Genomic DNA, 15,680 nt, shown 5'->3' with positions numbered 1-15,680 from the left:
CCAGCAAGCCCCAGAAGCACCCTGTCTCTGCCCACCTCAGTGTTGGCATTACAGGTAGGTGCACGACCATACCTGGCTGGGATTTGAACACAGGTCCTCACACAGACCAGAATGGCCCGAGAACTTACTATACAGCTGAGGATAATTTCTAATCCTTGTGCCGTCACCTCCTGAGAACACAGCACAACTTCTGGTTTTATTTGGGGCTAGGGAGGGAGTCCTCATGTGAGGCAAGCACTCTACCAGCTGAGCTACATTCCTAGCCTCACTGAAGCTGCCTTTCGTCTACCCAAAGTCAAGATGGCTGGAGTGCACTGGGCATGAGAAGGAGCCCTGCCATCCTGAGAGATCAAAGGGCCACCCCAGAGAGCTGGAGAGATGCTCAGCGGTTAAGAGCATTGGGTGATCTTCCAGAGGTCCCGAGTTCAATTCCCAGCAACAACATCTATAATGAAATCTGGCGCCCTCTTCTGGTGTGCTGGCAGAACACCGTATACATAATAAATTAATATATCTTTTAAAAAAAGGCCACCCCACTGCCTCAGTTCCTCTTGGTACCTGGTATCTGGAAGGCAGGCTGCCCCCACGCTTGAACCACGTGATGCTGGCCCGGGGCTGCCCAACCACCACACAGTTCAGATCCAAGGTCTGTCCTTCCACCACTGTGGGAGATGAGGTCTCAATCCTCATTGGTGGGGAGACACTGGGCACTGGGGACAAAGCAGGGTAGGGGAGAGAATGCAATCAGATAATAGTGACAATGCTGGGGACCCCCGACTTCCCAACACTCCCTTGCCCAGCCCCTCATCTACCACATTCTCACCATGGGATGAACTTCTGCCCTCGATGGTGACGACGAGTGAGGTCTCCTGGGAGCCAGCACCATTACTGACATGACACACATACTCTCCGGAGTCTGCTGGGGTCACTTGAGGGATCCGGAGGTGGGAGCCCACGATCTAGAGAAGCAGATGGCCGTGGGTGGAGGTCACACCTAAGTATCATAGGCCCTGCAGACACTGGATCCCGGAAGTCCCCTCCCTGACCTTGGTACCCTGGTACCCTGGGTGCCTTCTTGAGGCTCCTGGTGTGACACCCTCTGGGTCTTGGGAAGGACCCTCTTGTCTTTGTGCTGTTCCTGTACTTCACCCCTCCAAAGGCCTCCTGAGCCCCCACAGTGCGTCATTTAGTATGTCACCCTTCCTTTAGACCACTAGCTATATGAGGGCTCAGCAGTGCCAGGCGCATGCAGTGGCTGCAGAGGAGCTCAAACCAGGACCAGCAGGATCAATCTATACCCTAGTGCCAAGTCCAAGCCTATCCAGCAGAGACACTCAGTGCTTGTTGAGTGACTGAGTGAGCGCAGGGACTAGGGGTTAGGATCTACCCTGGACTTCCTGCCAGACCGCTGTCCTATCTATTGGCTCTGTACCTGATGCCGGCTGGGTAAGCTGCCTCCACGCTTATACCAGGTGATTGTGTGGGGTGTGTGGCTGGTTACCAGGCAGTTCAGGTCCAGAGTACGCCCACTGGCCAGTGAGGGTGACGAGGACTCAATGCGAATAGGGTGCACCACACTCTGGGCTGGGATGAGACAGTATGCAGGCTGAGGGTGCAGCTGGGCCCCTCACAGCCCCTGCTATTCACTGCAATCTCTAAGACACTCACAGTGGGAGGGGCTGAGGTGCTGGTGGATGGTGACATGGACAGAAGCTTCATGGGTGCCCGAGTCACTGACCACTCGGCATATATACTCCCCGGAGTCAGCTGGAATCATGTGGAGCAGTCTCAACCTTGAGCCATGAACCTGAGAGGAGCGGAACAGAAGCACCAGGTTCAGAGACCAGCATGGCAGCCACTCACCAGACTCTAGTTCCCTTTCTTGGCTCCCTCTCTGCCTAGTTAGCTAGGGACTATACAGGATACGATTGGTTAAGTGGCCTTGAGCCTGCCACCTGACACACACACAGGGCTTGCAGAGACTCAGCCAGCACTTGCTGACAGAAAGTCCATTTGACAGGTGACCTTAAGACTCAGAGAAGTCAAACAACTTGCCCAAGGTCACCCAGCAGGTAAGTGGCGAGTGCCTCTCAACTATGATATGCTTGAAGCCCCAGCCTGTGCTCTCTACTCCCCAGCTGTGAGGGCTCTGTGGTCCCTTCCTTTGCTTCCCACCTCCTACCTGATGCCGGGCAGGGAGGCTGCCTCCTCGCTTGTACCAGGAGATCTGAGGGTGAGTATGCCCCACAACAAGGCAGTTCAGATCCAGGCTCTGCCCTTCGGCCACATGGGAGGAAGAGGACTCAATTCGGATTGGATGTGTGACCCTGAATGCTAGCAACAGAGGGCAGAGTGTCGGTCTCCAGAAGATGAGAGAGAGAGGTGTAATCGGGGCAGGGGGACCACTGGACTCATGGAGAAACGGTGGGCAGTGTTACCTCTGGGTCCTGCTATGGCTGCAGTGGAGAGACTCCTCCTGTGGTATCCAGCCCTATCCACTTCCCGTCCCCTCCCAACATGGCTACTTACCAGTGTCTGCAGGCTCAATGGTGACCAGGACAGAGCTCTCCAGAGGCACGTGCCCTCCCTCCACCCGGCACACATACTCTCCTGAGTCGACAGGAGACACTTGGTACAGCCGCAGCAGGGAGCCATGGGTCTGGCCGAGAGAAGGTGGCATTAGGGGGGACTTCCCCCAGGACCCCAACACAACCCCCACGATCTTCTGCCCTCTGTGAGCCCCAGGGTTCTGCCATCAGCTCTGGGTCAATCGGGTCTTGTGTTAGGAGTGGGGGCCAACTGGGAGAAGCCCTGAAGAGCTGGCATGTATCTTCCCACACTGCGTCAATGCCAAGCACACATGCTCCAATCCAACTCAAGACCCTCTACAGTGGCTATCTGATGAATGTAAACATCCCACCCCCTTCAGGGGGACATAAAATAGTGCACGATGTAGTCAGTGGGGCCAAAAGTCAAAACCCCAGCACACAAGCTGATTAGCTGCAGTGACAGCTCAGTACTTCCACATGCTGAGATCCCTGCGAATACACAACTGAACTTGGTCCCGAGACAGCTCTGAAAACAGGGGCTACTATCTCCTTGTAGACCCTGAACCTACAGCACAGAGAGGTTGAGCAACTTGCCTAAGATCACAAGCCAGGGTGACAGATGCAATTCATACTTAGGGTGGCCAGCCGAGGCTTCAGGTCTAGCCATAGCATGACACCCGAGTAACAGGGTCCAACACCACCAGTTCTCCCCACCCAGAATCCCCTTTCTTCTTGGCTCCTTTGTCCCTGTCCTCTACCTGGTGCCGGGCGGGCAGGCTGCCTCTTCGCTTGTACCACGTGACCCGGGCATGGGCGTGTCCCTGCACCACACAGTTTAGATCCAGGGTCTGCCCCTCAGCCACATGAGAGGATGAGGACTCAATGTGGATGGGTGGCGCGCTACTCGGGGCTGGAGGAAAAGTCATAGTCAAATAAAGTCTCCAAAGTCACCCCAGCCTCCCCGCCCTCCACATCCCAGCCCAGCCAAGTGAGCTACTCACGGTAGGCAAAATTGGCCCCATGGTTGCCTGTGACCTTGATTGTGATGGTGGCCTCCTGCCCATTGCCTGCCCGGCAAACATATTCTCCAGCATCCCCTGGAGAGGCGTGGAAGATGTACAGGTGGGAGCCGCGGACCTGGACACAAAGAGTGGTATAAGAGGGCTTTCCAGAGCCCAGCAGGGGTCCTATACCTGTCTACCAGGCTGTGCCGCCATCTAACCTACCACCCATGTACCCTTCCACATTCTAGGAGTGAGTACCTGGTGTCGGGCAGGCAGGCTGCCCCCTTGCTTGTACCATGTGACCTGTGCGTGGGCTTGTCCTGCCACCACGCAGTTGAGATCCAGGGTCTGACCCTCAGCCACTGTGGAGGATGAAGACTCAATTCTGACAGGCAGGATGAGTTCACGGGCTGTAGAGACATGGGGAAGGGTGCAGACACTGGAAATCCCTCCTGAAGCTGGCTCAGCCTTGTAATCTGATGTCAGGCCCCCATTTCAGAATTTTTTTTTTTAAGACAGGGTTTCTCTGTACAGTTTTGGTGCCTGTCCTGGATCTCGCTCCATAGACCAGGCTGGCCTCGAACTCACAGAGATCTACCTGGCTCTGCCTCCCAAGTGCTGGGATTAAAGGCATGCGCCACCACCACCCAGCTCCATTTCAGAAATGTCACAGCCCCGGCTTGAAGCCCTTAGCTCAGTGACTCTGTTGGAGGACCCAGGAGGACCACCTCACAGGAAGTGGGAAGAGACAGAGTAAAAGACAGGCAGGGCCAGATGTGGTTGGCACACGCCTGTAATACCAGCACTCGGGAAGCAGAGGCACTTGGATCTCTGTGAGTTTGAGGACAGCCTGGTCTACAGAGCGAGTTCCAGGACAGGTAGGGCTGTTACAAAGAGAAACCCTGTCTTGAAAAACAAGCAAGCAAGCAAGCAAGCAAGCAAACAAACAAACAAAAGACAGGCTGGTAGTGAGGCTCAGCTGGAGAAGGGGAGGCTGGAGTATAAATCAAGGAAGTGACATGGCCAGGGACCGCGGGACGGAAAATCTGGGTCACTCAGACAAAGCAGTCTGCCTCAAGCCAGAGCCGGAGTGGCCTACTATCCCAGCTCACAGTAGGAGTCACACACAGGGACATCACTCCCTAGAAGGTGTCAGCCTCTCACTCACCAGGGATGGACTCTGCTGGTTCAATGGTGACCAGGACAGAGGTCTCTATGTGCTCAGAGCCAAGGACCACATGGCACACATACTCGCCCGAGTCATCAGGGGACACCTGGTATAGTCTCAGCATGGGACCGTGGGTCTGTGTGGACGGGGTGGACCAAAGGTTAGGCAGGGCCCAAAGTATCCCCATCCGTCCCCTCTAGCAGGTTGGCCAGCCCTGGGGTGGCTTTACCTGGTGCCGGGCAGGAAGGCTGCCTCCACGTTTGCGCCATGTCACCTGTGCCTGGGCAGGCACCACACACTTCAGATCCAAGGTCTGTCCCTCAGCCACATGGGAGGATGAGGACTCAATGTGGATGGGTGGGGCGCTGCTGGTGGCTGGGCACAGAGAGAGTGGTTAGAGCCCCAGCTCCGAACCCGATGGGCACCCCAGCAGAGTTGTGAGCACCTTTCCTTCTCCACCTCCAGGGCTGTAGGCTTATCTGCCCTTGTGAGCTTCAAGGGACCAGTATAGGGACTCCAAGAACTTTCTTTATCAGGCCAGGCAAGAAGATACATAGTAATAATGCTGCTCCCTTCTCAGAACACCTACCATAGTTTCCCAACATGCTTCACGGGGCCCATGTCACCTAAGCAGGCCCTGACAGCCTCACAGTTCCCATCAAGCTGAGCACACCCGGACCTGACAGGTATTAAAACTACACCCACACCCAGCAGGTAACCTACAAATGGCACAGTCCACTCGGAGCAGGGAAATGAAGTTCCCAGAGGTCGAAGACCCAGCTCAAAGTTGAAAAGGGGGGCAGAGTCCAGATTTGAACCCAGGTCAGCCTAACTCCTGGTTCAGGGTGGAAGCCCACACCACTGCTGTTTGCAGGTAGAGTCTTATGGGGCTTGAGGCAAGCTGGATCAGTATCTACTCTACCCCAAGACTTCTGGCTTCCAGAGCAGGCAGCAGAGGGTAAACAGGATGCCTCTGCATACTGATGGCCCTGGAGAGATCACGGCATCTTTCCCTGCAGCTGGGACAGTCTATGGCTCTGCCCCTCTCAACCCCGCTCACACCTCACCTGGGGTGTAGCTGGGGCCTGAATGGATGCTGTGGAGGACAGAGACAACAATGGAAGCCTCCTTGGGGCCCAGGTCACTCTCTACTCGACACACATATTCTCCAGAGTCCGCTGGTGAGACCTGGGGGAGTCGCAGCCTGGAGCTGTGGACCTGGGCAAGGTGGGACAGAGGTAAGTGAGGAGGGGGCTGGAGCTGTGATTACCACTCCCTCTGAGCCTCAGTAGTTCAGTCATCCAACTCACAGGCTCCACTCAGAGCCATTGACACCAGGCTGGGAGCCGGGAGCACAGGAGAGCTTTGGCAGGTGATGCACCAAATCCACCTCCTCCCAACCCCCCCCCCCCCCCCCACTCCCAATCCCCCTCACCCCCACCCATCCCACCCCCGCAAGGCTATCTACAGCCAGTGCCCTGGTCCCCCAGCCCCAGGCTGAAAAAGCCTCCTACCTGGGCGTGGGGAGGCAGGCTGCCCCCTCGCTTGTACCATGTGACCTGGGTGTAGGTCAGCCCCATCACCGCACAGTTGAGTTCAAGTGTCTGTCCTTCCATCACAGATGGCGACGAGGACTCGATCCTGACTGGTACTGACCTGGCACCTGTGGGTGTGGCTGCAGTGGGATAAGCACACCTCAAAGGAGCCTTGGCTCACCTTACCCATACTGTCAGCCCCAGAGCCCCCATACCTGAGAGGACAACCACCTGGATGCGGGCCTGGGCGGTGCCTGTGGGACTGGTGGCCACACAGAGGTAGTAGCCAGCATCGGCAAGGGTGATGGCTGGGATGAGCAGCGTGGGGATGTCTGTGTTCTCCGACCGGGCCTGCCACATGGAGAGTGTGCTCAGGTACTTGGGTGGTGGCCTGCCAGGGCAGACTTGGAAGGGGTAAGTGCTACCCCAAGATCACGGCCCAGTGGAGCTTCAAGAACCATGGAATTGGGGCCGGGCGGTGGTGGCGCATGCCTTTAATCCCAGCACTCGGGAGGCAGAGGCAGGTGGATCTCTGTGAGTTCGAGGCCAGTCTGGGTTACAGAGTGAGTTCCAGGAAAGGCACCAAAGCTACACAGAGAAACCCTGTCTTGAAAAAACCAGAAAACAAAACAAAACAAAAACATGGAATTGGAAACTATTAGAATAGAGGCATATGGAATTGGAGACCATGGAATCAGGCAGTAGGGGGTGAGTGGGGTTCAAGGGTGACTAGGATACAGGACCTAAGAAGGAGGTACAGGGAGCCTGAGGAGAGAGAGAACATGGAGGAACAGGTGGTTGAGCTCCAGGACTCTGTTGACCCCACTGGCCTGGGACAGCTGGCTGGCTCACCTGTGGGGGCAGGCTGCCTCCCTCCTTCCTCCAGGTGATGCTGGCACTGGGCACTCCTGCTGCCCTGCAGTACAGCCTGACTGTGCGGCCCTCGTACACCTGGGTCCTCTCGGGGCTCACCTGGACCCTGGGTCCACTGCCCCCTGCAGACAGAACCCCTGTGAGCGCATGCCTCTCTAAGCCTCCCCCAGCCCCACCTCCACCTCAAGCCCTGCCCTCTCACCGTGCACCTGAAGCATGGCCCTGGCTACATGCTGCCCAGCGCTGCTGAAGGCCCGGCACAGGTACTGGCCCTGATCTGAGGGCTCGATTGCTGGCAGGCGCAGAATGCCACCGTGGACCTGAGCCTTCTGAGGAAGATGGCCACTAGGGCCCCCTGGTGTGGAGACACAGGTCAGCACACCCTGGTCCTGCTCCTGCTCTGTCCTCCTTATCAGGAGAGCCAGGGTCTGAGTGTCACCCCCATCACGACCTCACCTGTCCATTCCAGAGTGGGTGTGGGGTTCCCTGTGGCGCTACAGTGGAATTCGGCCAGTTGTCCGGGCTGCACTGTGAGGTGTGGCGGGTGAATGGAGGCCACAGGGACAGTTGAGGCACCTGAGACTAAAAGGGAGCAGGGAGGATGAGATCTGATCAGGGTGGGGACTGTTCTCTGGCTCACAGCTATAGCCCCTGGCCAGCCTCTGCTTCTGCTCCAGCCCTGCATAGCCATTTGTCCACCCAATAGCCAGGGGGGCTTTGAAAACTTCCTGGGCCTTGTTGCTTCCTTTACCTAAGACCTGCCCATTGTGCTCAGAAGAGGATTCACAATGAACTGCCCTGCCTCCTCAGCTTTACAGTACTTCTGCCCCGGCCTCCAACTGCTGGGACTACAGGCCTACACCTTCCCCTCAGTTTGTGCTCTCCAATCCTGCCAACTGTCCTCACCCCTGGCATTCATCACCATGCATAAGTGCGTTGTCTCTGCTTCCTCACTAGGGTCACTTCAACAGCACGTCCCCTGACACTTCCTGAGATAGTTTGTCCTTCTGTTCCCTGCTTCTTCAGTGCCTAGAGCATGGAGAGGCCCTGGGGCCAGACTCAGATCATAAACGAGGCATACCCTGAACATGCAGTGTGGCTGTGCCGTGGTCCATGGCGAACATGTTGGAGCCAGTACACACGTAGTTGCCCGCATCACTTGGCTGCACGTTGCGAATGGTCAGGATGCCATTGAAGTCCATAGCACGAGAGGGCAGCTTCTCGTTGTGCAGGCGGGTCCACACCAGGGTGTAGGCTGGAGACTGCAGGGCAACACCAGGGTAAGGGACATGTGAGGAGTCAGGGAGCCCCGGAGACAGACTCTCTCCCCCCCCCACCGCCCCCCTGTCCGCTCACTTTGCTCTTGGCTGTGCAGATGAAGGTGACATCAGCTCCAGGCCGCACACTCCGGCTCCGCTGCTCCTCCACTGTCACTTGGATGGGCTTGCTGGGAGCCTCTGGGGATGGGGAGTCTCCAGTGAGCTCCACACCCCTGTTCTGTGTTCTCTCTGTGTCACTTCCTCCCAGGCTTGTTTTCATACCTCTTCTACGAAACAGGTCTTACTGTTTCCCTAGCTGGCCTGGAACTCACTCTGTAGACCAGAGATCTACAAACTCAGAGATCTGCCTGCCTCTGTCCCTCAAGTAAGCTCGCTCGCTCTCTCTCTCTCTCTCTCTCTCTCTCTCTCTCTCTTTTTCCAAATTGTATTTTATTTTTTAAATATGGAAATTTGAGTTTCAATTTTACATATCAGCCATAGGTTCCCCTGTCGTCCTCCTCCTGCCCCCGCCCCTGCCTTCCCTTCATCCCCTCCCCCCCCCATTCCCACCTCCTCCAGGGCAAAGACTCCCCTGGGGATTCAGCTCAACCTGGACTTGCCTGCACTGAAGTTCGCTCTCTTTTAAGATGGAGTCTCATGTACTGTACTGGCTTCAAACTCCTTATGCAGCTAAGAATGACCTTGAACTCTTGATCTTCCTGCCTCAGACTCCCAAGTGCTGGGATTACAGGGTTTTTTTTTTTTTTTTTGGACAGGGTTTCTTTGTGTAACTTTGGAACTTGTCCTGGAACTCGCTCTGTAGACCAGGCTGGCATCAAACTCATGGAGATCCACCTGCCTTTACCTCCCGAATGCTGGGATTAAAGGCATGAGCCACCACTGCTCGGCTTGCACCTTGTTTTTATGTAATATATACAGTGTGTATATGTACACATGAGTATAGGTGCCTGCAGAGGCCAAGAAGGCATCAGATCCTTTTGAAGCTGGAGTTACAGGTGATTATAAGTTGCCTACACTGGAAAAGCAACGCAGCTCTGCACCACTTAACCACTGAGCCATATCTCCAGTCCCAACACCTGGTTTTTGTGTGGTTCAAATGCAAAGCCCTCTACCAGCTAAGCCACATCCCCAGCCTACCTCCTCTGGACACCTCTTCCTTCCTGGTATAGCTGGGATGCCATTCCACTTCCTGGTGCCTCCCTGGACCCCATCACCCACATCTCTCCCTGCTGGCACTGAACAGCCAGCACGTAGTCCAGTGGGGGTGCACTGGTCCCACTTCATCATCCCAGGCCACAAATGAGCTCTTAACCCTTCACACTTCACTGCAACTGGCTTCTCCACCTGCTTCTAGTTCGAGTCCCCAGACAGCTACTTCTCACCTCCCCCCCATCTCCCTCAACCTCCCCACTCATCCTTCCACCTTAAAGCCCATGGCTTCAACTTCCACGTGTTCAGAAGCAGGAACCCCCAGTCAGGTGTGTTTCTATCTGTCTCACCCTCTGTCTAGCCCTCCCTGTTCCTCCTTGGTCCCTGATTGATGGGACCATGCTTCTGCGTGCCCCCATCCCACCCTGCATCTCAGAGCACTGGATCCTTCCTTCCTCTTGTACCCCATCAATCCCTGTCTCCTGTCACTGCTTCACAGACCAATGTGTCCTAGAAACTTCCACATCTGAAAATGTCCCCTTGAGTTCCACGTACTTCCCAACACTGACCCATTGCTTACTTGACCCTCTTCAGAGTTGGACTTTCTTTCCCTTTTTCCTTTTTTGATCTTTCGAGACAGGGTTTCACTGTGTAGCCCTGGATGTCCTTAAACTCACTCTGTAGACCAGGCTGGCCTTGAACTCAGAGTCTGCCTGCCTCTGTCTCCTGAGTACTGAGATTAAAGGCCTGTGCCACCACCACCTGGTGACTTTTTCTTTTTTCTAGACAGGCTCTTGCTACATAGTCCAGGTTGGCCTCCGTCTAGAGATCCCCCTGCCTCAGCCTCCTGGGCCTGGGTATTTTAAGGTAGGTACCACCACACCCTGCTCAGACCCAAGACTCTTGTGAGAGTTTCCACCTCCAACCTTCATGGTATTTCCCCACCCGTATCATACTTCCTATAGTGGTGCTGGGTGAGCAGCTCTCCCAGAAGCCTCTAGCTCACATCCTGGACACCTCTCCCCTACTTCCTCCAATCTCATGGGTTTCTCTTCTGGCTTTTTCTGTCCTTCCTCTCCAGTTTGACAGGTTGGCCTTAGAGCTTGGTGGGTGCTATCCTGGGTCCCGTCCTACATAGGACTTAGCCAATGACCAAGACAAGCTGGCACACAGACCGGGTAGGGCACGGTAACTCTGGGGCTCCCAGTTTCCTCGGCCACATTAAGCAACTCAGCAAAAGCTGTTTATGGTGGCCGTTCACTCGACCATGTCCTCCCTGCCAGCCACTCCTTCTCTGCTCCCCTCCCTTGTTAGAATCCTACACTGCCTCTGCATGGGGACCCCAAATCAAGACACTTTCCAGGCCAAGCCTTCCTCATGAAAGTAAATGGCACCCAGGCCCCAGAGAGTATCTTTTCCCTTCAGCTTCATGAATCATAGTGAGCCCTGCAGATTCTGCCTCTGAAACATCTGTTAGTGCACCACTTCCCCACATCATCACAGCTATTGTCCTTGTCAGGCGGCCACTGTCCTCTCTAGGCAGATGTTAGCAGGGATAGGGAAGCAGGGACTCACCAGTGACCAGGAGCTCAGCCTTGCTGTTGCTGGTGTGATGTAGGTTTCGGCAGGTACAGATGTAGACGCCTGCATCAGAAGGCTGCACACTAGGGAAGTAGAGCTCAGAGCCTGGTGTGGGGAGATGCTTGTCAGGGTCCAGCTCCACATGCCCCAGTAGGACAGGAACAGGGCTGACTCATGGGACAGAAGAGGCTGTGGGTCTGTGGCTACCTTGATGCCGCTGCTGAGCACCTCTGGGCAGGGGCCGCCCATCTTCACGGGACCAGTAGAAGTAGTGAGGTAGACTCCCTCTGACTTGGCACCTCAGGGAGTGTGAGCCTCCTTGGTGAACCACGCTCCGGGAGGGATGGACGTGAACCACCAAAGAATCTTTTGCTAATGGAGTGGGGGAAGGAGGCCATTCAGCCAAGAAAGTGCCAGCAAAGAGCAGTGTCCCTGACACTGCTCTCCCACAGCCCCAGGTCCCCAACCTCAGAAATTCTATGGCTCACACTTCCTCTCCCACCACCCTGGGTCATGGTCCTACTTACTCAGTGGCTGGCACCGGCCTCCTTGCAGATTGGGGTTACCCACGTAGCCTGGGGCACACCTGTTAGGAGGAATGGGGACCAGCTCTGTCATCCCCAAGGGATCTAGTGTCTAACCTAACTTGAGGAGCCAGTTCAGCCAGCTGTCCATGGTATGTGGAGGAAGCTCAGCGTTCTAGAAAGACTTTGGGGACCAGAGAGGTTCCAACACAGGACCTCAGTGAGCTGAGACAAAAGTTGCTAGTGGGCTGGGTAATGGAAGAGGTAAGCCTGCTATTCTCCAGGGGAGCAGTCATTCAACAGACATTCATTAGGGAACTGGTGTACACCAGACACCGTGCTCGGTGTGAAGGCACAAAGGGAGACATGGCAAGGTGGTCCCCAGTCCGTGGACAGAAACTTGATGGAAAATGAGAATGAGGGAAGGCCACAGAGGCCATGTGGACCCAGGGAGGAGTGTTAATCCAGCCCTGTGGCAGAGAGACTACAAAGCCTGGCTCTACGCTGCTATGGGTCCCCTGGAGCAGGCTGCACACAGCTTCCAGAGGACTGATCGAAATGGGAAATGCCTATCTTGTAGGCGGTCTCTCCCCCAGTTCCTTTCCTATTTTGAGTTGCAGCCTCAATTCTGACACAGGATCTGTTCTGTTTGCCAGTTTATCCTCAGCACTATGGCACATGGAATACACTCAGTAGATGCTCAATAAAAATGTGTTGAGCCCTGCATGGCAACCCACACCTGTAATTTGGGAGGTTGAGGTTTCAGGTTAGCCTGGGCTACACAGAGTTGGAGGCCATCTTAGGCTTATACTGAGACCCTGTCTTAACCTGCCCACTCCTTCCAAAAAGTATTAGATAAATACAAGAGGCTGAATCTTGAAGGCCAAGAGGAGTTAGCCAGGAAGGGGCAAGTCTGGGGGTAAAAATGTTCTGCACATAAAGATCTAAGTACTAAGAATTCAAGAAGTTTCCAGGTACAGTGGTACATATCTGCAATCTCAACACTGGGAGCCACACAGCCCAGGCTACATAGTGAGGCCTGTGCCTTAACAATTAAACGAAACAAAAACCCAAACAATTCAAGAAGTTTACACCATCTGGTGTGGGGTGTAGACAGGCAAGTCTGAGGCATGGTTAAGTCATAAGCCCCACCTTATCATCCCAAGGCCAGCATGAGTGAGGCGAGTGTTTGGTGCAGGGAGGGACATGAGAGGCTTTTCTGAGCCATACCCTGCAGGACTCTCACCCAGGAGGGAGTCTCTCATTTATCCCTTCTCTTCCCACTTCCGTCTGAAAACTTACTGTTCACAGTACTGGCCAGTGTAGCCAGGTTCACAGGCGGTGCAACGGTACCCTCCATCTCCAAGGCTCTCACAGGTGCGGGAGAACCTGGGCAGGCAGGCAAATGTCAGGCCACAGGGACCTACTCCCCATCTTGTTCCTCCACCCTCCAGCAGGAGTTCATCCCTGGGTCTGAGCAAGGTACGCACATGTTCTCTGGGTGAGTCAAGGGACAGGCACATGGCTGGCAGTCCTCAGGCGTCCCAGCTGTGGCATCCCCGTAGTAACCAGTTGCACACTGCTCACAGAACTCACCAGCAGTGTTGTGCTGACATTGCTGTGGGCACAAGGATGTCAGACACCAGTTAGGAAGCTAAACTCACCAAACGCTTGTCTTAAAGAAAAGTCATGGAGGGGGCTGGAGAGATGGTTCAGCGGTTAAGAACAATGACTGTTTGCTCTTCCAGAGGCCCCATATGGTAGCTCACACCTGTCTGTAACTCTGGTTTCAGGGGACCTGACACCCAAGGCAAAACACCAATGTGTATTAAAAAAAAAGTCATGGAAGGGCATACAATTTAATTATAGTGATGCCCTGCTGAAAAAAAAAATACACATGGGGACTCGGATAAATCAAAAAGTCCATCCAGGCCTGGGCTTGAGGATGATGCACCAGTAACATCAGCTTTTGTGGGAGGAGGAGATCAGGAGTTCAAGGTCATCCTTGGCTACATAGTGAGTCAGCTCTGTCTCAGAAAAAAATTAGTGTGTGTGTGTGTGTGTGTGTGTATAAGAGAGACAGAGAGAGAGACACACACAGAGGGAAGGGGGGAGAGAGAGAAAGAGAAGGACGGAGGGTGGGAGGGAGAGGAGGGGAGATAGAAAGAGAGAGAGACAGAGGAGGGAGGGAGAAGGGCAGAGAGAAAAAGACAGAGAGAGAGAGCGAGCTGTGATATTAAAGGAAAACAAAGGAATACATTTGGACACAGCCTTGAAGATACATGTTTCACTGTAAAAAACATATGGAGACCTGGCGACAGTGGTTCACGCCTTTAAACCCAGCACTCAGGAGGCAGAGCCAGGTGGATCTCTGTGAGTTCAAGGCCAGCCTGGTCTACAAAACAAGATCCAGGACAGGCACCAAAACTACAGAGAAACCCTGTCTCAAAAAACCAAAACAAAAAACATGGAGGGGGACTGGAGAGATGGCTCAGTGGTTAAGAACACTGGCTTCTCTTCTAGAGGACTCAGGTTCAATTCCTAGAACCCACATGTTGTCTCATAACCACCTGTAACTTAGTGCAAAGGTATCTGATGTCCTTTTCTGGACTCCATGGGTACCAGGCATGCACATGGTACACGGACATAGGCAAAATACCCATAAACATAAAAACCCAAACACATACAATCTCATCCAAAGACGGCCACATCTGTGGTGTTAACACAGTGTGTTTCTTGCTTCACATTGAGTCTGGGGCTCTGTCAACTGTCTGTGCTCTGGCCATGTACTTGTGAGGACACGTACATTGGTCACTGTGAGGCAAGCAAGGAACCATAGCTTTCTTTACAAAGAATGGCACCCCATAGTTGTAGCTTCCCACCGTGTTCACCGGCTCCGTTCATCCAGGTGCTATCTCCTATGAACTTGTCCCTGGAGGCATACCTTACCAAGACCCCTCCCATCCCACCGCCCACCCCTGGCCTAGCCCCGCTTGCGTCTCACCGAGCAGGCTCCAGTCTCTGGGTGACACAGATCTGAGTGGCCGTTGCATTCACACAGCTCACACTGGCCAAGGTACAATCCACTCCCAGTGCGTGTGTAGCCTGGGGAGCAGTCCTAGGGGACAGAGGAAAGTTGGTCTCTATTACCCACAGGGTTCCACCCAGAGCCAGATCTAGCCTTCTGTCCCTCCTGCACCTTCCAGTGTCTAGACCTCATTGGCTCTAGGAGAGGGCATCCCAGGCCAACCACCATCCACAAGCTCTCTTAAGAGCCTTCAGCCTGTTGCTCAGCTTTACCTTCATGGCTCCAGGAGGAGATGGAGCTTGGTATGCCCAGGCAGTGCTAGCCTAGTGAAACGTAGCATATCCAGAATGGGGAACCTGCCCTAGTGTCTGAAAATCCTGGTGTGGGAAAGGTCTCTATGGCAAAACATCACAGCTAAACAGAGAAGTGATCTGGGGAGACCTATGGGAGAAGGGGCCCTAGAAGATATTTTTACACTTGTGTGTGTGTGTGTGTGTGTGTGTGTGTGTGTGTGTGTGTGCTTAGCCACAGCACATATGTGGAGGTCAGAGGACAAGCTGCAGGAGTCAGTTCTCTCCTTCCACCACGTGGCTCCTGGAGAATGAACTGAGGTCGTTGTTGTAAGAGCCTTTACCACCTAAGCCATCCTGCCAATCTTTATTACTGAGGTTGCATGCACTTGTTAGTAATCCTGCTAGGCCTAGTGGTACACATCTATAATCCCAGCACTTTGGGAGTAGTGGCAGGAGGATGCTGATGTTCAAGGCTAGCTTCTGATTTTATATATATATATATATATATATATATATATATATATATATATATATATATATATATATATATATATATATATAAAGCCAGCCTGAGTTGTGTGAGCTCCTGCCTTGAAAATTAAAACCAAACCAAACCAAAAACCAAAATCAAGCAAGCGTAACAAGAGAAGTAGCACACAGCATCACGGATGTTGGTACAAAGTGGAGATGAAGGAT

The 15,680-nt window shown here is 54.0% G+C and overlaps 1 protein-coding gene across 1 annotated transcript in view; it reads right to left on the bottom strand.

Moving 5' to 3' along the window:
* The window catches only part of Hspg2 (heparan sulfate proteoglycan 2), a 100,822-nt gene that overhangs the window by 22,780 nt on the left and 62,362 nt on the right, over positions 1-15,680 (bottom strand). The window contains exons 37-61 of the mRNA XM_036178762.1: positions 14,668-14,781; positions 13,154-13,281; positions 12,966-13,052; positions 11,667-11,725; positions 11,347-11,511; positions 11,134-11,244; positions 8,486-8,586; positions 8,211-8,391; positions 7,586-7,711; positions 7,332-7,484; positions 7,109-7,251; positions 6,472-6,607; positions 6,236-6,396; positions 5,789-5,939; positions 4,951-5,096; positions 4,722-4,857; positions 3,812-3,963; positions 3,551-3,686; positions 3,308-3,459; positions 2,530-2,659; positions 2,183-2,334; positions 1,669-1,807; positions 1,433-1,584; positions 824-959; positions 559-710 (exon numbers count right to left, since the gene is read on the bottom strand). Of these exons, the coding sequence (XP_036034655.1) occupies positions 559-710; positions 824-959; positions 1,433-1,584; positions 1,669-1,807; positions 2,183-2,334; positions 2,530-2,659; positions 3,308-3,459; positions 3,551-3,686; positions 3,812-3,963; positions 4,722-4,857; positions 4,951-5,096; positions 5,789-5,939; positions 6,236-6,396; positions 6,472-6,607; positions 7,109-7,251; positions 7,332-7,484; positions 7,586-7,711; positions 8,211-8,391; positions 8,486-8,586; positions 11,134-11,244; positions 11,347-11,511; positions 11,667-11,725; positions 12,966-13,052; positions 13,154-13,281; positions 14,668-14,781 (3,399 nt within the window). The remainder of the gene's footprint in view (positions 1-558; positions 711-823; positions 960-1,432; positions 1,585-1,668; positions 1,808-2,182; positions 2,335-2,529; positions 2,660-3,307; positions 3,460-3,550; positions 3,687-3,811; positions 3,964-4,721; positions 4,858-4,950; positions 5,097-5,788; positions 5,940-6,235; positions 6,397-6,471; positions 6,608-7,108; positions 7,252-7,331; positions 7,485-7,585; positions 7,712-8,210; positions 8,392-8,485; positions 8,587-11,133; positions 11,245-11,346; positions 11,512-11,666; positions 11,726-12,965; positions 13,053-13,153; positions 13,282-14,667; positions 14,782-15,680) is intronic.

The sequence above is a fragment of the Onychomys torridus genome, chromosome 2, assembly GCF_903995425.1.
Source record: "Onychomys torridus chromosome 2, mOncTor1.1, whole genome shotgun sequence".
NCBI lineage: Eukaryota > Metazoa > Chordata > Mammalia > Rodentia > Cricetidae > Onychomys > Onychomys torridus.
The sequence above is the reverse complement of the archived record's forward strand: the minus strand, read 5'-3'. Positions and strand labels throughout refer to the sequence as shown.